This window comes from Solea solea, chromosome 3 (genome assembly GCF_958295425.1).
Source record: "Solea solea chromosome 3, fSolSol10.1, whole genome shotgun sequence".
In the NCBI taxonomy this organism is placed as follows: Eukaryota; Metazoa; Chordata; class Actinopteri; order Pleuronectiformes; family Soleidae; genus Solea; species Solea solea.
The window spans coordinates 26149656-26174696 of NC_081136.1; the positions used below are offsets into that span (position 1 = coordinate 26149656).

Here is a 25041-nt window from a genome sequence, read left to right on the forward strand (position 1 = left end):
CACAAGAAGAGAAAGACAGCAAGAGAAATGGCAAAAAATCCTGGCCAATACATTTTCTCAGATGGACAAGGAGAACGGTTTGATGCTCTGCCAGCTCTAAGAATTGGATTTTTTTTTTTTTTTTAAGTCCATGGATGGTAGGACAACTCAGCCAGCTGAACTGGAAACCACAACAATCAGGGCTCGACTTGTTGTTCACTGGTTTATACGTTGGTTTTTTTGTGGACTGAGATGTTCTTTGTTTGTGTTGTACGCACATCCATTCAGAGAAATGAGATGGCAGCCTCTTACCTGTGTCGTTCTTATACGAGGGTAATTGTGAGGCTATGGAAATGTAACGATTTTTATTTTATGTAATATACTTTTACAGACAAACTTATGTGTAGAATATGTAATTTGTGCCAATGAACCCTCTAAATTCATGCGGCCCATCTCAGTCAATCATTGGGTTACTGGGTTAGGGTTTCTTTAGGTTAATGTGTGTTTTTTTGTTAGATTTCTTTATACAGCTTTTAGAAAATGTTGGTGGGTTCATTTAAGTTCATTTAAAGTTCATTTATTTTACGATCATAATTTTCTACCTGAAAGTTTTTCTTACCAGCAGCTGCATCCATGTTGTCCATGCAACATGAGCGACATCAGTGCCAGTTTGTGTGAAGAAGCATTTAAGTCCTTTAATGTTTTTTGTCGTAGAATGCATGCAACGCGACTGGCTGAACAATCATCAGTTGTACAGACTGACTGAAAAAGAACATGCTGATGGCAATTCTCTCCCTGGCGGCTTCCTATTTAGTTAAAGTGTCTCTTGAAAGAGTGACGTGTGTGTGTGTGTGTGTGTGTGTGTGTGTTTAACTTCAGCACAGTCAATACTCAAGCGTCACAGACACCGTGTTCCAGAATATGCAGAGGAAGAGAATGGCTCTTCAACAGCCCACTTATGTGCAGTTCTTGTGTTGAGTCATTCTGTTCATTTCAGGCCTCTTTCCTTTGAGCCCCTGATTTGTGCACCTTCACACCGGCTCCTACGCCGTCAGGAAAAAACACACATTAATGTTAATCACACGCTGAGTAGCTGACTATGCCACTGCCTTTACACCAGCCAATTTGAAACTTACGAATGCCACGGGCCTGATTTCAATTCTAGAAACCCTCTGTGGCCTAAAACCCGCATCAACACACAAGCCTTCTTTTTTAAATCAAAAGGACCTCCCACCAATTCAAATCTGGCAACACCCACTCAGACATAATAGGAGGATAATGAGTAACTTAAATCTCACTGTTTTATTAGTTTCAGTTGCTTTTTAAATGTGATCTTAATTGTTTTTACTGCTATTCATTCTTGGTCTAATCATCACTGTGCTAATTACATTTCTTTTGTTTGTATGTGTTGTTGTTTGCGTCCTCCCTATTTTCACTGTATTTTTTCTCTGAGGTGAAATTGTTATTCTCTTCTGTTTGTTTCTTAGGCGTCTTTAACAAACAGTGACGTGATCTTTCTGAAGCTTCACGCACCGTGGGATGTGCTCTGTCGCTATGCAGAGCTCATGAACATTCGCATGCCTTTTAGGTGAGACAACAAACACTTTGTGTCACTTTGTGTGTTTCATCACAACAAAGCACACGCCACGTCCGGGCGGAAACGGCACGAAACGTCAACAATCCTTTTCTTTGCTGTTTTTTTAAAAAAAAAAGTTCCCTGTAAACACGGCGTTGTTTCAGGAAATATCCACGTCCACACGGAACCACCCGAAGCAACTCAAAACGCTGCAGTACATATGCCAGGACTGTAAGTTGCGCTGTAACGTTACACCCAAAAAAGACATCGTAAACATTAAATATAATAACAGAAACACAGGCAGAATGAACCGAGCCAGGGGGAGAAATGTGAGAAAATAATGTGTGTTTGTTTAAGTGTTTTTTTTTTTTTTAAAGAAGCAACAAATCTAGCAACTTTCTGTCATAACCCTAAATACTTGAGTGAGATCCAGCCAACTGTATTTACTGCGAGCGGAGTGTCACACACACACACACACACACACACACACAGTGTGAGCGCAGCGCACATCAGTCACAGACAAGGACGAGCTGTGGATGTTCAGTGCAGTCGACTGTCTATTCAGACTGACTTCAGTTACTTTCCATTGACAGTAGCTGGTAACACTGTCAAACAATCTCCAAACACAAGACGATGAATGACAGCGCAAGAGAGAGCTGGGAATATGACGTCATCCTTATCCTAAAGTATTGAATTCACTGTCCACACAGAAACGGCGTTTTGAGATTTTCCCACTCTGGGTGGCGTTTTCAAAAAATACCATTTCAGGTCCCCTAAAACCCCCGTTAATACGTTTTTTGAAATTGAACCTTTTCTCTTTATTATAGTGATTAGATTATCATGACTTAATAATGATTAAAACTACTTGTAGGCATTTTAACCGCAGGGTTAGTAACGATATGCTATTGTTATCCTTATCATTCATTAACACTATCCTCATTACTAAACTGTCATCCAAGTAAATTGTTCTCCACCTTCCAAACTCCAGGAGGAAAATCTTTTATAAGCATCGACGGCACAAGTTCATGAGCAGGTGAGTGTGCGACGTGAGGCTTTACGGCGATCAGGCGACGCAGTTTTAACTACAGCAGCTTTAACGCAACTGTCATTTGCAGGATGGAGAAGCGCGTCAACAAATTTCGAGGCTGGCTTCCGCGCAAGCCCATGAAGTTTGACAACAACACTCTGCCAGACCTGGAGGAGAACGAAAGCTTCACCGCCCCCTTCAGTCGCTCAAGGATACATCAGTGAGTTTTTACGTTTTAGTGTCCTTTAAATGGTAAAATCAACGGGAGATGGATTTTTATCCCATCTCACGTTGCTGCGTGTTGCGTTTTCTACTTCCTCACACACACACACACACAAACGCGCCACTCGGTCACAGCAGACAGATTTGTAATAACCAGTTTGTTTCACTGCAGTTTCATCATCCACAACAAAGACACTTTTTTCAACAACGCCACCAGAAGCCGCATCGTCCACCACATCCTCCAGAGAGTCAAATACGAGGAGGGGAAAAATAAAATGGGTGAGTTTTCCTCGGGACGACTTTATTCTCGTGTATTAACGACTTTAGTCTCATAAATTTACGACTTTATTATCGTAGATTTACGACTTTATTCTCGTGCATTAACGACTTTAGTCTCATAAATTTACGACTTTATTCTCACGACTTTAATCTCGTAAATGTACAACTTTAATCTGGCAAATGAAGACTTTATTCTCGAAGTCTGTGCATTTCTTTTCCCTCAATGTAGCCTTAATACTTTGTCTAATAAACTAGTAAATTCCGCTGCAAAATTTTGATCGCGCCAGCTTCATGCTGCCAATTTGGATTGGGATTTAATTGAATCTTTAAAACTTGAAGTATTTCAGAGAGAGAGAGAGAGAGAGACTGACTCTTGCAGCTGGTTGTGCAAGCCCCTCCTCCTCCCTGCTTCCCCCTCCCCCTTCCAAACACCTATTTTCTAACTGTCCACAACCATAGAAACCATAGCAACGTTTTTATGTAAAAAAAAGAAAATGTCTGTGTATGTTGGAAATTGTGGGCAGGAGAAGAAGATTTTTGTGATTATTTACATGAACCTCTAGCCACGCAATACACACTCATTCTAAAATCTGAAAACATACAAAAAAAATGCAAAACTTAAACTGTGACTGTTTAAAAAGCGTAATAGGAAATTGAGGTGAGAAAAGTCTCAAGTCTTGTGACCCGTTTAAAGTTTCAACCACATCTCTACGTTAAAGTATGACGACACTGTGAGGGCTGGGTGGTGATCTTTTTTTTTCGACCGTTTCCCATTCGTGTGTATGTGGAAATTATTTGCAATTTTTTTGTCATAGGCAAGTTATAGTACATAAATGATTTCACCGCTTCTCACTGTATCAGACACGTTTCTCATCATTCTCTCTTTTTGGTTGCAGGGCTCAATCGTCTTTTGAGCAATAACTCCTATGAAGCAGCTTTCCCTCTTCATGAGGTAATGACACCGGTCTTCATAAAAAAAAACATCCATTCATTCATTCATTCAGTTCTGTCACTTGCAAGCACTTGCACTAAAAGACACGTGACGATGCTCCACGTCCGCGTGTTTGTGTTTGCACTTTAACAGGGAAGCTACCACAGCAAAAACTCTATCAGGACACATGGAGCTGAGAACCATCGGCACTTGCTGTACGAGTGCTGGGCCTGGTGGGGCGTGTGGTACAAGTACCAACCACTGGACCTCATCAGGTATCTTAGTCCTGTGAAGAGACAGCTCCTCAGGATGTACGTCTGTATGAATGATTCGTAAAAGAATCAATTCAAGGATGCTGAAGTTTCGCTGCTGTTTCAGGAGGTATTTTGGGGAGAAGATCGGCCTATACTTTGCCTGGCTTGGCTGGTACACCGGGATGCTGTTTCCTGCTGCTCTGGTCGGCCTCCTGGTGTTTGTGTACGGCATTTTCACTTTGGACCACTGCCAGGTCAGGTAAACACTCTTTCCTGATAAATGTATGTGAAATGCTAGAAAAAGTACGCCCAGTTTCTCACTGTGACTTACAATGAACAGAATTATGATCCACGTAACCACCACAACGTAATCATTTCTTCTCCAGAACACTGAATCAAAATATGTATTTTTGAGCTACTACTACTAGTCTGCTGCTCACATAGAGACATAACATCCATGGTGGAGGTAAAATGTTGGAAAGAAGAGGCTTTAAAGCTAAAGTAGGCAACATATTTTTGGTGTTGTTGCAGCTTCACTTATTCGAGTAGAATGAATTGTGAAGAATATCTAATTGTGATTTTTCTGGCAGATACTGTGATTTCAATTTGAGGTGGAAAATGATTTAAAGTTTCTGTTCCATATCCACTGTGTTAAAAATGAAAAAAAAAAAAAGGTTGAAAAGTTAGAAATGAATTGCATTCAACGTATATGAATTAAAATGTTTATAGAACATAGAACAATCAAATATTAAGTCACATAAATTGTAACTGAACTAAAATATAAATACAAATCCCCAAAACTAAATAATGGGAAAAAATAGTCCAATAATAAATGCTAAAAATATGTCAATATTGTTGGATCATTTAAAGGAATACTTCGCTGACTTGTATTTAGCTTTGTATTACCAGAATAGTGAAGATATTTCTCGACTCTGGGAAACTAAGGTTGGGAAGCACCATTTTTCAAAAATACTGCAACTGTTCTAGTAATACAAAGCTAAATGCAAATCAGTGAAGTATTCCTTTAAAAGATGAATAGATCACATAGCCTTAATCCCAAATTATAACAACCCAGGGACAAGACTATCCATCCTACCGCAGCTTTAAATGCGCTTCATATTGTTGTCTGTGCTTTAAACACACTCAAAAGCAAATAGAGGTCACACACTCAGTTACAACAACTGTTTGCGGGCACAAAACTAATTCTGTATTACAGATAAGGCAGTGGAGCGTGAAATTGTCCCGTGTAACCTGGTCTTGGACGTTTCTTAAGTTCAATACATTTGACCAGGTTTCTCTGGTTAAACTAAATGTGAATGTGCTCCGTCATCAGTTTGTGAAACAATGCAGTGCTGTGGAGTAAGAGGAGCATCATCATTTTATCAATCACACACACACTAAATGTCATTGCATTTTACCTTAACTTTAAAGGAATACTTCACCAATTTGCATTTAGCTTTGTATTACTAGAACAGTTGTAGTATTTTTGAAATGAGTATTGTAGTATTCCCATGAGTTGAGAAATATTTTTTGGGCTGTGCCCACCAGTGACACTTGGTCCGAGGCTTGAAACTGCAACGCTAATTCCGCACTTCTTAGACCCACTCGTAGGGGGACGGGACCTCATTCCCAGAATGTAAACAGTGTCCGCCATTTTTGCTAACAGTTACGCTAACAGGACCAAGCTAATTCCGCACTTTTTAGACCCACTCATAGGGGGACGGACCTCATTCCCACAATGTAAACAGTGTCCGCCATCTTTGCTAACAGTTATGTTAACAGGAGGAAGTGTCACTGGTGGGCACGTAACAAAGAAAAGAAGGAAGATATTTCTCAACTCAGGGGAAACTGAGGTTCGGAAGCACAATATTTCAAAAATACTACCCCTATTCTACTAATACAAAGCTTAATGCAAATCGCTGAAGTATTTTCCTTTAACTTTAACAATCTCAATGAAAGGCCAAATTCCAACCCTTATCCTAACCTTAATATATGATAAGTAACATTTCTGCATTAAACTTTCTAAAACAAGAATAGTGTTGTATATTTTGTTGAGTGGAGTACTTACAATAACCAAACGCTTCCCTAAACTCTATTCTACTTCTATCAAAGATATCTTTGGTCACCTTTTAATGACATCATCCACTTCATGAAAGGAAGGAAATATTCTGTATTACTACTGTTCTGCTGCTGAAGCGCAAACACATCAAACATGACAAGATGACAATTCCCATGATGCCACGCTGCTTCCCGACGTCAACAAACAAGGTTTTTTATTATGGTTTTGATTGACGGACTGTCAAAACCAGGCTTTTAACTCCCTAAAATCCCTGTTAAGCTGTGAGGGCTGTCCCAAACTCCATTTCTTAATACAGTAGAAAATTGTGTGACAAACACAGGCTTACTGGGATGTGATGAACTGAACGCTGTGTCTTTCTCTCCAGTAAAGAAATCTGCCAGGCCACTGACGTCATCATGTGTCCCATCTGTGACCAGTACTGTCCCTACCTGAGACTGTCTGACAGCTGCATCTACGCCAAGGTAGTGTCGCCACAGTGAGTGGGACGACAAAATGTTCCTGACAGACGTGATGCATGTTGTTATTGTTGTGTTGTTCTAATAGCAGACGTTCCCTTAAAATAAGAATTAACACAATTGTGAGGGGAAGTTCATGAACTCGCACACAGTTATGTGTAAGATGTCTAGTCTTAGACGCCACACTCCTGATAACTTCAAGGCTGGCACCAAGAGGAAGATAAAGGGTGTGTTCCGTGCCACTGAGGAATCTGACACATTCAGGCCACAGATAAAGAGAAAACAAAACAATTAATGGCAGTCTGTTTATCTCTATAGAAATGCATTGTGAACTGTGTGAAATAGTTATTCAATCTAGTTTTTTTGTTGTTGTTTTTTTCTTTAGGTCACACATCTTTTTGATAACGGGGCAACTGTTTTCTTTGCCGTCTTCATGGCTGTTTGGGGTGAGTCGACATGATCTTTCCAGCAACTACATGCTCCGTTCTGTCAACTAGCCAAATGTGTTGAGCCATAAAAGCGACATATTGAGCTTAAGGGGGCCATGTTGGCTGATAAATCACACTTCACAGCAGTTACATTACTGGTTAATCCCGTGATTCATCTATTTATCATTTGGTATTCACATTCAAGAAGCTGCAACAAACAAACATCATTACATGTACAGTAGATGACACATGAAGGCAGTCATTCCGTGAATGTGTTCATTTACTCAGCCCTGAACAAGGTCCCAGGGTATGGACGGTGCCAACTGTGAGTTTGTGAAGGGTTCGTATTCATCGTCATCTACAAACACTGAACGTGATGTCAAATGTGATGGCGTCCCACAATCAAATAGCTGATGTGTGTCTGTACAGATGGTTGACAAAGCTAGAGGGAAAAAAGAGGGAGAAATTAACCTCAAATCTCTGTGCTGAAGAAAGTGGGAAACTTTTGTGGAGGTTGTGACCTCCCTCATTACAATTAACCTTTATATAGATCTATCATTAACTCACTTTTATACAGCAATAATGAAGATACTTTTTACAGAAAGGTTTAAACATAAATACAAAATATCTTTCCACATGATTCTAAATTTGATATTAATAAAAGCAATACACTTAAATTGATGTTTCAGTAAAAAACATCAGTGTTCACACCAGACTCAGTGCTCACCAATAGTTTGCTTTTCAGTGTCTTGATGCTTGAGCGCCTTTTCTACTTTGTTGCTGATTCTCCAACATCTCAGCAGGACGAACAGAAGTAAACACAGCTGGAGGGCAAAGGTCAACACACCCAGCAGGATTATGGTGTTAACTGTTGAAGGGGAAGGAGGAACAGAGGCTATGAGATGAAATCTGAATCATATATCAGATATATCATATCCAAACTGCCACAGTCATTGCTTTCATGGACAGGCAGTGGTCCAGCTCTCATACATTGCAGCATAGAGTGAAAAGCCTGCGCCCTGTTGCATTAGAGTGTGTTAATAATTCAGATGCTCAGACATATTCAGACATTGTCCTGTTGCCAGTGGAAATACTATCTGTTGCACACTCTTATTAAAGATTTATGGCGATTACAGAGGAAACAACAGTGTGACAGACTTTTGGTCGAGAAAAGTTAAGAATGTAAAACAGAAACCATAGTTAGTTTTAAAGGTTTCTTAAAGAGCCATCGATCAAAAACCAGCAGGTGTAGAAAACACTGTAACAGTGTAAACATTCATAAATGTCACCGGAGAATCAGCCTGATCATGTAAACAAAGACAAAATCATGTCTGCTGGACAGTATTTGTATTACTTTACAACCAAGGTTTACTCTGACACGGTGGCATCTACGGTGATACTTACATATCTGATGGGATCTCACAATTTTTATCTTTATTTAAAATTGCAGAGAAAGAGGAGCAGGGATGAAGAGATTAATGTAGGCAGAGCTGGATTAATGCACAGATACATGTTCACTTTAGAGTGAAATTACTCTTCTTAATTAGGCTCACTATTTGTTCCTGTAATTTTGAGTACATTTACTCATCAAGACATTTTCATTAGGTGACATTCATTTGAGTACCAGATAATGACTGCTGTTGGTGTGATATTGACTCCCAGTTGGTGACCTCTTGCTGGGTGAAGCCCCGAGTCAAGTTCTGGCTCTGGAGGAATCCCATTGGTCAGATGTTTGGTCCCTGCAGGAGAGTCATGGTTTAACCACATAGCTGCATCAGTGTATTTTTTACATTACATCATATTATATTAAGGTTAAAGCAGTTTGCAAAAAGCGTCAATTCTTTCTCAAGTGTTGTTTCAAGTTTAGAAGTTATTATCTCAGCCATGAGGCCCTTACACGTTGAGTGACACTTAAAAAAGAAACAAGTTAAAGGAGAGACATGAATCCACGGAACCTCTAAGCAAACAGCCAACAACAAATGCTGGTCTACACAAGAATCCAACATCATGGGCAGAGCAAACAAAATGCGAGTACTGAAACTGATATAACAATATAAATATAACATTTTATTTGAATTCACAAGATTTGAAACAGTGTAACATGATTTGTATGATATAAAAAAAAACTTCCACTTTAAATACAAGAGACAGAAATTATCTTTTTGGTGTTATTTGCAATAAAAGTTGCAACAATTCAATTCAAAGTACATTGATAGTGTTGGGGAAACTAAATATGTAAGATTTCAATTAGATCTTTACCTTAGTGTAGTTTAAAATAAGGTTAATAGTGTCTAACTGTAGCCAGTACAACAGCTTGTGGAATTTAAGGTTATACTCACTGTTGACTACTAATATCACCTTAACCAGTCAGTTACAGGACACTATACTGTCACTGTCAAGTTTTCAGTTCTTAAAACTAACAACATAATGGACTTGCCTGTTAATTAAAGCACACACAGCGGAGTGAGCACAGTAGAGAGCAGCAGAAAACGAAGTACACATGATGAATGTGAAACTTTGGCTGTGGACTAAAGTTGTTTTCACAGCTGCACAGACGTGCATGAGCCTGCTCTAACATCTGCAAGAACATTTTTCTTTTCAATCTAAAAAACCCATGAATGTACTGACCTTAAAGCGTCTCTGTTACGGAATTCACTCTTGCTGCGGCCGTCAAAGTGATTCTGCTTCAAGAGAATCAGCTTAAATCCCTTCATTAAGTTTCCTCAGAAGTGTGCTCCCCTGCTGGCTGCACACGGGAAGCAGTGGCTCTCAGACATTCACAAAAACATCTTCCCCTGCTGCATGTTCAACATGGTCCTGGGCATAATAAAAGAAGGCAACGTGGTTGGAAATAGGGTGAAAATAAAAGCCTTGGATCAGACCAAAGTCCCTGCACATGCACTGCTGAGCTGAGGCATGTAAACAGGCAATAAGTAAGCTATCCATAGGACTTTGTTCGGCATTACTTACTTTCGTGAATGTCTCCCGAAGCAATCTCTCGCTATGGTAATGAGAGAGAGAATCTCATTATGCTCTGTGAACACATGAGTAGAAAACACAGCAGTGTTACTTTGCCCTGAGATAAATTAAACACGGTTTGATTATCTTGGCTTCAAACCAGCTGATAGCACTCGTAGTTACTGTCGTTTGTGACCTGTGGTGAAAGTGACGTCCTCTCATCCACAGTTTTAGACAAACCAGCATCCATTTGTTGATTCATAGCCTCCACCACATTATTAACATTCAGAGCATTCATGATTTATTTTTGAATGGTTAAAAACTTATACCATGTGCTTTGATTCATTCATTCATTCATTCATTCAGTCAGTCAGTCGCTCTCTTACACACTCAAAACAAGCTTGTGATCAAAATGTGATCATTTTTCTGTGATGTTATCGGTACGTAGATTCTCACAAAAATGTAATGGGAAAGAAACATTCTCATTGATCAGTCAAAAACTGGAGACAGGAGGTTGCTAACAAAAGGACAAACTTACAGATAAACCCATGCTGATGAAAAGGACATGGGAGAGTCTCTTATACTAAAATAGTAACTGATTGACTAATGTAAATGTAGCTCAGTAGGATTTGCCCCTGCCTCCTTTGGACCCCTAGCAAAAAACTACCTAGGGGCCCTTCTACCTAACACATGAGCCACTTCACTGGCTATCACTATCTACATGGCCTTGCTCCACACTACCTCTCTGACTTGCTTCAGTGCTATGCTCCATCGTGGTCTCTCAGATCTGCTGATCAGCTGCTTCTGACTTGGATAAGTAATCCATTTCCAGCCCTACCAGACATCTCAACACGTACCACAATCCTCCCTCCTTTAAAAATAAAAATAAAAATCTGTCGACCCGTTACCTGATTGTTGTTCTGTCCTGACCTGAAGAATAGTTGGCTCTACTTTATCCATGAGGGTTACAAACTCTAGCTCTGTAACAAGCTGTCTTGGGAGTGGCTTTTATTTTACTGTGAAACATGTTTACATTGGGATCAAAGTGCCGGGAGCTAAAACTAAAATAAAAGCATACACTCCCGTGGCCCTTAACATGACTATTAGCAGTTATTGTTTATCTTTATAACATCCACACACTACACATTCCACTATTTCACGTGGACATCGGGCTCATGGTGTCACACTGTCCTCTAGCACTGTAATGCTCAGAACTAGCCTAGGTGTTAAGATCACTGACGTCTCCTCAGGACACATTTTTACTTGGTTTGTTTACTTGGTTAGTTCTATGCGCAGTTAGGTTGGTTGTAAATACATGCTTCCAAAAACAACAAAATTGGACCCATTCAGTGTAAAGATGGCAATCTAATGATCTTACTAAAACAATTTACCTAAGTACAAAGATTAAAAAGAGAGAATTTCTAATAAACAGACCCAAATAAAATATATAAATATACGGTATATGTTAGTATATTAAAATAAAAGTGCTTCCATCATGCTTATAGATGCTTCACTGTGTTACAGGTACAATATGGCACAGGTTCATGAAAAAGAAGCATACCCTCCAGTGTTCATATATTACTGCAGCAGCCCTTCGACGTGTGTTGTTTTCCAGCCTGTTTGTTTTGGCTTGCTGTCCTGTGGGACCTGTACAGCTCCTCTAAGGACAGGAGAGCACAGCCGATGATCTTCTGTGCTGTGTTGTTGACCCTCTGGAGAGGGCGCTGTCTTTTCCTGAGCAGTGCAGCTGGTGCGAACCACCCTGTGATGCAGAAGAGAAGGAACGCCAGCAGCTACTTGGTTAGGGCGTTGTTTTTCAGGACCCTCAGGAGGTTGAGTCCTTCTGCTCCACATGGGTCCACTGTCTATCTGTTATCCCTGTATGCAAACTGGTGGTGGTCGATTGTGGGTGGAAGTCCGTGGATGATGTGACTTCTGACCAGTTTGTCCAAACATTTCTTGATTCATGATTTGATAGCATGGAGACTCGTTCTTGGTCCTGAAATGTCTCGTCTCATCTTGGTTTCAGTACAATCTGGACTTCTTGGTCATGACTTGGTCTCAGTTCGTGTGAACTATTCACCCCGACTTCACACAGACACGTCTCTCTGGAATCCCATTAATGGAACTCCACTGTAGTGATGAAGAAACTTCCCTGTGTGTCTTTCTCCTCAATGTTTTGGATTGATGACCTGCAACTTTCCTGTTTTAGTTTACTCCTAGCGATGGTATTGATCTTGTCTCAAGCAACAGCAGCCAGTTTGTTTTTTTGCAAGGATCATTTAACACAATGCAGATAGCTTCCCAGAAATTTAGAGAACAGAGAATTGAATTTCATTAGGACTAAGCAGTCCTGCGATCACTACTCAGCTCAGCGATTGAGCAAGAAGTCTTTCAACTCAAAGGTTGTGGGTTTGATTCCTAGCTTTGCTAAAGATAAGTGATAAAACAGGTGCTGCACATAGTTGCTGTATAAATGTAGTGTAAAGGCCCTGTTGCACACCCAACGCTCTCTTTGCGCGCGGTTCCAAAATCTGGGCTGCGTTGCACGGTGTGTGCGTAAGTATGCCAGGGCCTTAAACCAGCTTTGAGTGGTCACGACTAGAAAAGCACTATATAAATACAGACACCTGATACTGTTTTATGGATGTTTTTCAGCAACGGTCTTCCTGGAGTTCTGGAAAAGACGCAGGGCTGTCCTCGCATACGACTGGGACCTGATCGACTGGGAGGAAGACGAGGTAAACTATCGTCCGTGTGTCAATACATTTTTAGGACATTTTGAGGTATTTATATATATATACAGAGGTTTTTCTATGCAGCTTCATTTGCCAAGGTATTACTCTTTTTATCTTTGACATCCCCCAAAAAGATCTTCAACTCAAATAATGTATTTCTACCTTCACAGCAACTCTACCCTTGAGACATACAATACTCCTCATATCTTTGTTAAGACTGTGTCAGTCTAGTGAATGTATAAATGTTTGATTGTTGCTGGCACCAGGAGTCTGTTATGACTTCGTGGAAATGTACCATTTTATCTCATTAACAGTGAGTTTGTCACTGTAATGAAACTCTCAGTCAGAACAAAATAGACAATAGAGACACACAAACACTGCCTCAGTCAGGTCTATTATCACTGCTTAACAGAGCCTGTTTTTAGATGAAGGACAAAGCCGACAAATTATTAACATCATTTCTGTTCATGAAGACCAAACGGATGTAGAATAACAAAGAATAAAAATGATCAAAAGTTACACACTGCAGCTTTAACTTTCATGTCAAGTTCACTGACGTTGAACACAAGTTTCTACATTGCTACGTCTCCATTGTGTTTGTTATTATGGGAAAGGACAGGTCTCGCTAGCATCTATTTATCACATTCAACGGTTGTACTCAAGCACCACTCAGATTCATTTGTGTTAGGGAGGAAACACAAGTAGAGTTGATTTTGCTGGTACAGTCTTGTCCGTTGTTTTTCAGGATGAAATACGTCCTCAGTTTGAAGCCAAATACTCAAAGAAAGAGAGGATGAACCCCATATCTGGAAAACCTGAGCCTTACCAAGCATTCACTGATAAATACAGTCGCCTTGTTGTCTCAACATCCGGGATCTTCTTCATGGTTAGTTTGAAGTGTCAACTAGCTAGACCTTCGCCTTTGCATGTATCTTCCCTACAGGCTTATACAAACACTTAACCATGTGGAATATTTTCATTTTGTTTGCACAGGAGCCTGTTCAAAACAAGTTTTGTAACATGCTCTCTGAATGTGGTAATTTATAAAAGGGTTCCATAATATTTTTGCAAGTTTAGTAAATTATGTTCATGTAGAGCAGGGGTCACCAACCTTTTTGAGACCAAGAGCTACCTGAAGGGTAGAGAATAATATGGAGGGCTACCATATTAACATTTTATGCAATTTACCATTTAAATAATGAATATTATGCATTCAATTGCATACACATTAATTCCAGTGCTTACTCCTAATGATTATCACAGTTTTTATAAACAATATCAAGGACATTTTACACAGTGATCATATGGATACATGCAAGTGAGGTGAAGTGAAATGAGCCTGTGGGCACCACGTTGGTGACCACTGATGTAGAGGATTTTTATCTCCATGCTCTTCTATAGGACAATTCCTTGAATTCATTAAGTGCACTATTGATTTAGATCAGTCTTATTTAACTTAACTGTCAAACGCAAATTTATGTTTGGCCAATATTGACCAATTTCATCCAAACTGCATATTATATGTAAACCTTCTTTCCAAGATAAAAACTTAAATGTTTTCATATATTTGTATTTAACCTTTATTTATACAGGTAATCTCCTGAGACCAGAGTCTCATTCACAAGAAAGACCTGTTTAACAACATTTACTAAACAAACTAGGGCTAAACTAAACTATACAACACATTCAAGTTAAATTGTCACGTAAACGTAGATAACATACTAAAAGCTATGTACATGTATTCAAATTTTAATATGTTGTTTGTTTTTTTAAATAGTATACCTTTTGTTTTCGTTAGCATTTAGCACAAAACTAAGATGGGACAGGTCTGAATGAATGTGTCAAATGCCAAATGTGAAATTTGAAAGTCCAAAGCAAAAGTGTTTGTGTGACAAGAAACAATTGTGTTATCAGCATAAATATGAAAAGATGCATCAGTAATATTCTGACCAACATTATAAACATTGATCAAAAAAGAGTGGGCCCTACAACTGAGCCTTGTGGCACGCCTTAGCTAATTTTGAGGCAGCACTGAGGTGCACACAATCAATTATTTATCAATGCATTTTTTTTGTAAAAATGTCACAAATTTATTTTATAAAATCGTTTCAAGGTCTGTCTTTGTACTTGTATCTAATTATTGTGTTCCCTTGTTACAATTATATTTATCTGTCCCCACTTTTGTGGATTACTGTTGAACAAATAATGTGCTACTGTTAAAAAAAAGAGGACATGAGGACATTAAATTAAGGATATGACATTTATTTTCTGGCTATTTAAATTCATGTTTGTAATTTTAGATTATATTGTCAGTGCAATGTAAATTTGTCATTTACTATAATTTGTTGTATCAATACTCTTTGCATGACTCTGATGTCACAGATTCTGGTGGTGATTGCTGCTGTGTTTGGCATTGTCATTTACCGCGTCATCACTGTCAGCACCTTTGCCGCCTTTGGCTGGGCTCTTATCAGGAACAACTCTCAGGTGGCAACCACGGGCACGGCAGTCTGCATCAACTTTTGCATCATCATGCTCCTCAACGTGGTGAGTTTCTGGCTGTTATGGTACAGAGATCAACGGTCAATCAGTTAATAACTGAATAGCAGTAACGCAATCACTGTAAGTGACAAAATGTGCAACTTCCTCCCTCGAAACTAAGCTTAAACCTGTATTTTTCTCTAGCTCTATGAAAAAGTTGCTCTTCTTCTCACTAACTTAGGTAAGTTGACTTCACCATTAGATCGATTATCTAATTACCTTATTCTGTTCAGTTTTAATGACATCTTTGTCATTAACCCTGTCATTTAACCCATACAACTGATTAGAATATACATACAGTATATACCCTTTTTAATTGATCCCGTGTCTCACTATTCCATTTCTCTGTGTATCCACAGAGCAGCCGAGGACAGAGTCAGAGTGGGAGAACAGCTTCACTCTCAAGATGTTCCTTTTTCAGTTTGTCAACCTCAACAGTTCAACATTCTACATTGCCTTCTTTTTAGGAAGGTAAGAAAGACAACAATCAAGTAAGACGGGTGTCACTGCAGGAATGGATTAATTTAATTAAAGAAAATAAGATTATCAAAAGAGTAATGACAACTAAAACACAGGCTAATCCCCATGTTGTCTGATTAAATATTTTTTATCAGGTTAAGAGATAACCTCACGGTTTAAATATTCAAACTTTCTTAAGGAAATGATGTGACGAGTAAAGAGTGTGCCCTCTTAAGTACACAAAGAAATTGGAGATCATACATAATATAGCAGTCAGACACAAGACCCAACACAAGACTGCACAGTATGAAGGTTCTAACATATTCACCCAAATCTTAGGTAGGTATTCGACTTCAACTTTCATTTTTAGATCACCCAATTTACTACATTTAAAAAACAAAACAAAAAAAAAACAACTCACACTTATCAATGTGTGTGAATGTACCTGGGTAAATGTGTGATTATATGGTGTGGGTGGGGATGTTTTTTTTTTTAAGTAAAGCACTTTGTCTTGCATTTCATATGTATGAAAAGTGTTGTACAAATAAAGATTGTTTGATTAATTGATCAATTATTGAAAAAAAAAAGGGCAACTTTTTTTTCTTGGTTGACAGATTTACGGGTCGGCCTGGTGCATATCTACGCCTCATCAATCGCTGGAAACTGGAAGAGGTGAGTAATGTATTCTTGTGGGGCAGCAAATCATTATGGATCTAAGTATTTCTAAATAAGACATTAGGGCTATTATGCCCAACTATGAGGCATTTAAACACCATCAGCAATAAGTGATTATAGGTGTATGCTGGAAAATATACACTGAAATAATGTGAGGGAACTAAGGGACTGAGCTGGCACTTTTAGATGCTGAGCTAATGGGCTCCCACTTGTTCCCCTGGCTGCAGAATTGGAAAAAAAAAAAATCTCTGTACTGTGACATGTAATGAACAGTGTAGCCTAAGTCAGCCTTTCGTAGTTATGCCAAGTCATGATGATTTTGCTTGGAGGGAGTTGTGCCTTTGGAGCAGAAATCTTTCAAAAGAATTGCCCGCACACTGACATTTCAAAGTTGACAAGGTTCTTTAGATGTCAAACAACAACAATGTTATCATTTCTATTGTATATATATATATATATATATATATAACCACACCATAAAATCATAGGAATTAGTCGGTTTCCTTCTATTAATGAATGTAACCGGTTTTGTGAGCTGTTGCTGTATGATATCGTCCCACAATGCAATGCAAAGATAATTATAATATTAACAGGAAAGACTTTGGTCATTCTAAATGTATATAAGGTGTAATATAGTAAATACAAAGAAGTACGTATGGCAAAAGTGTGTCTACTCATGGTGTTTAGATAGAATTCTTCCTCTACAACTTATATAATGCAGTGACAATGTGTGTTTTCCAGTGAGTGATACGGACAAAACCTAACACGAGGATGATGCACACGAGTGCCTCCATTTTTGCAGACATTTTGGGAATGCCATTGTAAGCCAGTGCTACTGATCATGTTGCCCCGGTTTCTCTCTGTCTTCTTGTATCTGCAGTGCCACCCCAGTGGCTGTCTCATTGACCTCTGTATGCAGATGGGGATCATCATGGTGCTAAAACAGACCTGGAACAACTTTATGGAGCTCGGCTACCCGTGAGTTTTGTCTGTTTGTCGTCATTCTTACTAAATTGGTATGTATCTACAGTAAGACGTAGTATCAATTTACTGTGTCCTTGGGGAAAAAAGGTGGAAATGCACTATATGGACAAAAGTTCATCAACAGGGACTATAATGACATAGGGTTAGGATTCAAATACACATGCAGTACTTTAATATGGAGTTTCCTCAAGATTTTGAAGGGTTTCTATGTGAGTTTGTGCCCATCCATTCTGTAGAGCAGTTATGAGGTCAGGCACTGATGTTGGATGAGAAGACCTGGCTCACAATCTCTGTTCCAGTTCATCCCAAAGGTGAACCATATCTTTATAGTCCTTGCTTTGTGCACTGGGGCACAGTCATGTTGGAATAGAAAAGGACCTTCCTCAAACTGTCGCCACAAAGTTGGAAGCATAGCATTGTCCGAGATGAGTTAAGATTTTCCTGCATTGAAGATGAAGCCTAGCCCAAATCCTGATTGAAACAACTGAATTCAATACTTAACAGGTGTGGCCAAATACTTTTGTCCATATAGTATATCTCATCATTCTGGGATGCAGTAAGTGCTGAATGCTTTCATTAATTCAGTGAAGCTGCGGCAATGTTGGTCATCTCAGCAGGTCCCAGGTTCCGGCGGGACCATAGTGGAAAAGGGTCATTAGTAGCAACAGACACAACCCTACAAAGACCTAGGTTTTCATGTGTTTTTATACTGTCTTTTATACTACTATACACATTTGAACGTGTACATTGTTTATTTGTTATTTTAGACTGATCCAAAACTGGTGGACACGGCGGAGGCTGAGGCGAGAGCATGGGCCAAACGCTAAGGCCAGCTTCCCTCAGTGGGAGAGGGATTACAACCTGCAACCAATGAATGCCTACGGACTCTTCGATGAATATTTGGAGATGAGTATGTGGAATCTTAATCTCAATCCATGCAATTTCCTCTCATGGTCAGTACTGGGGGAAAAAAACTGTGCCAATATTAATGTCACATCCTTTGATATCGCATCTTTATTTTAAGGTAATCCCAAATGCTCTCAACAATTTAATCTTCTACAGCACAGTTTTCAGAACAACAGTGATACATGTTTTCATTTGCAATACAGCAGCTGTAGTCCTTGTTACGCAACTGTTTTTTTTTGTGGATTGAAATTGGGCAGAAAGGCTTTTTTTGTCCCTGGTCGCCATTGTTTATCAATATTGCAATATATATATATACATATATATATATATATATATATATATATATATATATATATATATATACATATATATATTACTGCTCACAAAGTGTTCATGTTTTCAGTGTCATTAATCTGTGACATACATTAAAATGTATGTCTATAGGCAAGATTACAAGAAAAACTACAAAAACTTATTTTATCTGAAACTTGGTGGGAGATGATCCGGATTCTCTTCGCAGAGGTCACAGAGTACTTTCAATTTATAATATTTCACCTTTTACAAAACTAATACTAAGTAAACAAGTGAAGTAAATACGGTGATGGACGCAGCGAAGAATCATTGCAGTTCTACATAGCATCTTAGTGTCCTTGAGATCATTGTCTGGGTTTTGGGGGGATTTGGGACTTGAGTCTGAAGCTGTTTTCAGCTTCACTGGTGAACATTGTGGAGAAGTTAGCAGCTAATCGACACCCTCAGGATTTAACTGAAGCTAATAGCGGAGTTAATCTTGGATTTAAACAGTCAAAGTAAGCGCTTATGTGACGTGACACACTGAAAGTGTGATCTAAATCCTTGTGCTGTGTTTCAGTTTTACAGTTCGGCTTCACGACCATCTTTGTGGCCGCGTTCCCTCTGGCCCCTCTCTTAGCGCTGCTCAACAACATCATTGAGATCCGTTTAGACGCCTACAAATTTGTCACACAGTGGCGGCGGCCTCTGCCATCACAAGCCAAAGACATAGGTAATGAAATACAGTGCACTTATCTCAATTTTCTCAAGCCACAAACGATTGGCTTCCTGTGTAAACAGTGAACACGTGTTTATTTATGGCAGGGATCTGGTATGGCATTCTGGAAGGCATTGGCATCCTCTCAGTCATCACCAATGCTTTTGTCATCGCTGTCACCTCAGACTTCATCCCTCGCCTTGTTTACGCCTACAAATACGGACCTTGTGCTGGTCAGGGCCGAGCAGGGCAAGGGTGAGAAACAATCGAACAATGAATTTCTTTCGTTTTGTTTCAATACTATAAAGTGTTTGATTGAATTATGTATTGGCATGTGATCCTCAGGTGTATGATGGGTTATGTCAACGCCAGTCTCTCAGTGTTCCGAGTGTCCGACTTTGAGAAGCGATCACAGCCCAGGACTAATGGCTCTGAGCTCTTTGGAGAAGCTGTAACATACTGCAGGTCGCACATTACTGAGCACACATTGCATGTTCCTGTTCGTTTGCTCACCCTTTGTTTAACAGGACAAGTAACACATTTCCATTTTGACCTACGTGTTGTGACCCATCAGGTATCGAGACTATAGGGAGCCTCCAGACTCTGCGGAGCCCTACTCGTACACTCTACAGTTCTGGCACGTCCTGGCAGCAAGACTCGCCTTTATTATTGTCTTTGAGGTGAGTGTTTGTCAGTCTTTGATGAATGACTCCACACAGTAGACTCGTTTCTGAACTGGATTCAGATAAAATGTGGGTTCAGTTCCAGTTCACTCACCGATCTCATCAACATTTCAGCAAAGACATGTCACAATAAGCCACTGTGCATCACCTGCACCCACAAACAGCCAAGAGATACAATTAGTGATGAGCTGAACACAGAAGATGTTCTGATGTTTCTGGGGTTTTTTTTGCAGCATATGGTCTTTGCCATCAAGACCCTAATTGCGTACCTAATCCCAGACCTTCCCAAGGACCTGAGGGACCGCATGCGCAGGGAGAAATACCTGATCCAGGAGATGATGTATGAGGCAGAGCTGGAGAGACTGCAGAAAGAGAAGAACGCAAAAAAGAAGAAAGTCAGGGCCCACCACAAGGAATGGCCCTGAACACATCAACTGGTAAGACCAGACATGTTTCATCAACCAAGAAAATGTTATATGTAAGGGTAAAATCTGCCCCTCCACTACAAAGATCATCCAGTCATAAGGTTTGGATTTCTCCACATGTAAAAAGAGTTGCTCATGGAAACAGTTTTGGCTACTCAGATTTTGTTTCTGGCCCTTCCAAATGTTACTAGGATAGTAAACTAAGATGCTGGTATTATCCGTTAGCCAAAAGGGTAGCATGCAATACTTTTTAGAGCATTCAAACAAACAGTATACTATATTTTACAATATATGTTATGATCTTTAAGTATATACAGTTTTATCTGCGTATAATGTCAGGACTAATTATCAACAAAACCTTAGTGTTTTCTAGCTGTGGTGAATAACATCTTATAGCAACAGTTGCCATCACTGTCGTCACTGGGTACAACCGGCTTTTTCTCAACCCTAAAATGAGAGACTTGTTGCTGCAATAGCTAAGTGAATGCTAAAACTTACGGAAACCTAATTTCTCGTAGCTTTAGTCCATCTGTAACTCTTTGACTAGAGAAAGTAAACTAAAATTCTAATAACTGAAATAATACCGAATTTAGAAAAAATAAAAAAATAACACAATGAAGCATTTAAACCCCATCATGACCGTTTCCTGTAAAGCTCACCATGTAGTTTCTCTTATTTCCAGGTTGTCAGCTGTCAGTTTGGTTTTCTAAGGCACAATCCAGGAAAGTGAAGGCTGCTGGGTTTCCTGCATGATGATACTGGACCCTCACTCTTCCCCTCTTTCCTCCTGTCATGTCAGACCAACGCCTCCAAGTGGACAGCAGCAGGATGGCAGAGATCCTTCACTTTCAGCCTCCTGACTCAGAACCACATTGTGTCCTCTGGAACAGTCAGAAACAAGATTTACTACTCTTTGTTCTCTGGACAGTTTCATCTCCTTTGGATTGTCGACAGCGTGTGTCTTCAGACCCCGAATGACAGTTTCAAACAAAACTTTAGCAGATTTACTGTTTGACGTAGAAGGAGAATACAACTCTGCTGAGCTTACTGAATGACAAACCTTGTTTACATTTTCTCCTGGTTTGAGGAGTTCACATTTTGCTTTATTGTAAATGAAGCTGTTTGAATGAATGTTAGGCCCTCTGCTCTGCTATAGTGTAGTAGAAGACAAATTAAGATCTATCTGAGCCCACATTTAGCTGACATTGAAAATGCTTTCCATGTGAATTAAGATTGATAAATGCAGTAATAAAGATATTTAATGTAAATAGATTTTAACTTAATTTGACTGCATGTGTGTGTTTTTTATGGGGGGCTGGGGGTTAGTGGTTATGCTGTGGTTATCCTTAGAACACAGAGCATTCAGTTGCTTTTTTCCATTACTATGTAAAAACGTAAACAGTAAATACAGAGGCTATAAGAATGTGCAACATAGAGTGTCTTATATCCTTTTTTTCCAGCACAACCTTGGCAATGAAAATAAAAATAATTTTCACCAACTACATAAACACACCTGAGCAAAAAGTACTCAAAATGTTTAAAACTGGATTGAAATTGTGAAATTTGGAAACACGTCACAAAGGAAAATTTTGTTGTTTTTATCGCTACTAAAAATGTTACAGAAAATTAATCTTAACTTTGACTCAACAAAATACACACAAATACCACATACAAAGGCAGCAGTTGGATTCATACCTAAAACATTTTTGCTGTGACACAACTCACCACCGCATCCCCATACCAAACAAGTTAAAAGTTAATTCATTCATCTTCTACCGCTTTATCCTCCGCATGAAGGCTGCTGGGGCTGCACTGCCGCCAATCGCAGCTGACATAGGGTGAAAGGCTGGGTACACCAGTCCATCACAGGGCCACATACATAGACAAACAACCATCCACTCTCACAATCACACCTATGGTCAAGTTAGAGTGTCCAATTTACCTTATTGCATATTTTTCTATAATACTTGATATTGCAACTGTCTGTCCTGAGCTCCTCTCATCAGATGAGCACAGACTCATTCCTTATTTAAACTTGTTGCCAGCAATCACCTCTATGCAGACGAGGTGTAATGGAACAGCCAGTAATGAGCTCCCACGCTGTCTCTCTCGGAACTGCACCGTAATTGGTCACATCCTCTTGTGCCACAACATATTTAGTTGAGAGGCTGAAAACAGAAGCCACAGAGAAGTGTTATTCTCTCGCTCTCTCGCAGCTCACCGGATTTACATAATGCTGAAAGGTTATAATGACATTACTGATGAGTGAGGCAAAAAAACAACCTTAAACTGATCATTTCTTCCATCTGTAAATGTCATTTCACAGTTAAATGAATGATATGAGACGTTATGGGTATGGATAATGAACCATGAACAGAGGTCTAGAACAATTTATTCTCCTAAACCCTCCAAATGGGACATTTTAATCTTCTATCACGCTCACGCACAGGGACAAAGTGTCTTTGCCACCACACGGGGGAGGCAGAGAGCTGTGTTGCCTTGAAGATACAGATTTCTATATAAACGTTCCACTGTAAGAACATTACCGTGGACAAGCCAATAATAATAACAAAAAGTTTTGACTGAATTAACTAAAAGCGTATGTAATGATAATTTGGAGTCTGCTTTTCCTCTAAAATTGATCGATAATAGACTGGTCTGAATGGCTGACCAGCTCGTTATCCCTCTCACTGCAGATAAAAAGGCTTTTACAGATATCTTCACTGAGATGTGGTTTATGATGAAACGCAGCCCTTTGTGAGCATGTTCTCTGCAAAAAAAAGCTGCAAAAATCAATGGTGCTTTTAAAAATTTCAATCAGATTTCAAATTATAAATGGAATAACATCATTCTACCTTGTACTGTATGACTCAGCCTTACACAGTCCCACTCACTACACTGTTGTGTTAAGACTTCCCTGCAGATTTAATACACACCAGTTTATCCAGCACCCAACACTGTGGCTGGTCTCGTCCTTCAGCGTGGATTACACTGGTGTTGTGGCCTCTGATCAAACTCCATTTTTATCATCAAACACAACAGAGGAGGCAAACTGTGTTTTTGTTTCCTATTAAAGCAACTCGTCTCCTCTCTAAGAGGATTACCCCTGACACAAGCCCAGGGGTTACATAAAGCTTTCAGAGGATAATATCTGACATTTCCTCATATCCTGCATTTTGGAAGCGCGGCACTCTGTGTAAGGGCTGCAGTTCAGCTGAGGTGTGCTGGAACGGCAAGTCAGCCGAGGAAGAGGAAGAGGAAGGTGGCGAAGTTAATGTGGTAAAGACGGACTCTTTTGGACGCGTTGAAGAGTCGCAAGATCCCAAGGAATACTTTGATAAAAGTCTGAATTGTAAAGTAAGAGAACTGAATGTCACAAAGAGAGGATGACAACATGGCTCCTGTTTACTGTAAAACCACAGTCATATGTCACATTTATTCAATTTCTCACAGCAATCTTTTTCAAGGTTCTCTGGTTTTGTCTTTACCTTTTCCATTAAATGTAACTTTATTTGCGGAATTTTTCTACCAGCACATTTCCACTTTCACACAAAAAGCCACCGATAACTATTGGGGCAAAAAAAGAGAGAGCGCTTTACGGACACAGGTCCTTTTTTGCCATAAATCCAAAGATTGAGCCTTTAATTTCTCGATTTCAGCAGTGGCAGCCGCAGGTAAAAACCAAAACCCATTTCCACTTTAAATGTACTATTAGACTTAAAGAAATACATTATTTTTTCATTCTAGAAAGAAGTATAAAGTCATATATGTATATATGCTTATATGAAAACCACCAAAAAATCCTATTATTATGGTAAAGGTTTTTGGTCAGACAAAACGGTACAGGGAAAAATGTACATTAATTGTAGTTCCAGCAGTATTTGATGATACATTTTCTATCGAGTAGATCAGTAGCTTCTGAGATTCTTGCTGTGTAACGCCTCGTCAATGTCTGTACCCGCCTTCAGTGCAGTTACCATTGCAAGGTATGATTCTTTTCTGACAGAAAACATAGGAGTGTGCTCACCTGACCAGCTGAACCCTCCGTTCATCTGATCCAACAGTGCAACCATCAGCTACTGCCAAGACTGAAGTGGCAAATGTGCCACAGACTACTGAACTCAGCAGGCGCTCGGTGCTGAAATCTCGACTCCCTCTAGTGTTAATATAAATCAGCAATTAGCCACTTAAATAACAATCATCTGCTTCATCCCAGCACTATGTGACTTTCCTGATCAGCCATGCGCAGCCAGAAGAATCCCTGTCACGGTTTTACATGAACATTGCAATTTCTAGATTTGAAAGTAAGATTCATTACTTCTCAAATTATTCGTATTTTCACACATTTGTTGTGTTTGCTTTTATTAAATTACTCAAATTTGCCATGGTGTGATCGTAAATCACTTTAAATCATCATTTCTACTATTATTTG

General features: G+C 39.4%; 1 protein-coding gene across 2 annotated transcripts in view; it reads left to right on the forward strand.

Moving 5' to 3' along the window:
* Window positions 1–21780, forward strand: part of LOC131456507 (anoctamin-4-like) — a 41597-nt gene extending 19817 nt beyond the window's left edge. Inside the window, exons 7-29 of one of the 2 annotated variants that reach the window (XM_058624897.1) lie at window positions 1467–1567; window positions 2544–2588; window positions 2671–2802; window positions 2977–3083; window positions 3980–4035; window positions 4168–4289; window positions 4393–4527; window positions 6713–6809; window positions 7189–7249; window positions 12848–12930; window positions 13673–13813; window positions 15310–15474; window positions 15613–15649; window positions 15828–15939; window positions 16542–16599; window positions 17483–17580; window positions 18354–18496; window positions 19364–19516; window positions 19609–19756; window positions 19847–19966; window positions 20076–20181; window positions 20418–20621; window positions 21292–21780. In XM_058624897.1, the coding sequence (XP_058480880.1) occupies window positions 1467–1567; window positions 2544–2588; window positions 2671–2802; window positions 2977–3083; window positions 3980–4035; window positions 4168–4289; window positions 4393–4527; window positions 6713–6809; window positions 7189–7249; window positions 12848–12930; window positions 13673–13813; window positions 15310–15474; window positions 15613–15649; window positions 15828–15939; window positions 16542–16599; window positions 17483–17580; window positions 18354–18496; window positions 19364–19516; window positions 19609–19756; window positions 19847–19966; window positions 20076–20181; window positions 20418–20609 (2412 nt within the window). In that variant the 3' untranslated portion in view covers window positions 20610–20621; window positions 21292–21780. The remainder of the gene's footprint in view (window positions 1–1466; window positions 1568–2543; window positions 2589–2670; window positions 2803–2976; window positions 3084–3979; window positions 4036–4167; window positions 4290–4392; window positions 4528–6712; window positions 6810–7188; window positions 7250–12847; window positions 12931–13672; window positions 13814–15309; window positions 15475–15612; window positions 15650–15827; window positions 15940–16541; window positions 16600–17482; window positions 17581–18353; window positions 18497–19363; window positions 19517–19608; window positions 19757–19846; window positions 19967–20075; window positions 20182–20417; window positions 20622–21291) is intronic. The other variant, XM_058624898.1, reaches the window with a different exon arrangement.
* Window positions 21781–25041: the final 3261 nt, after the last annotated feature.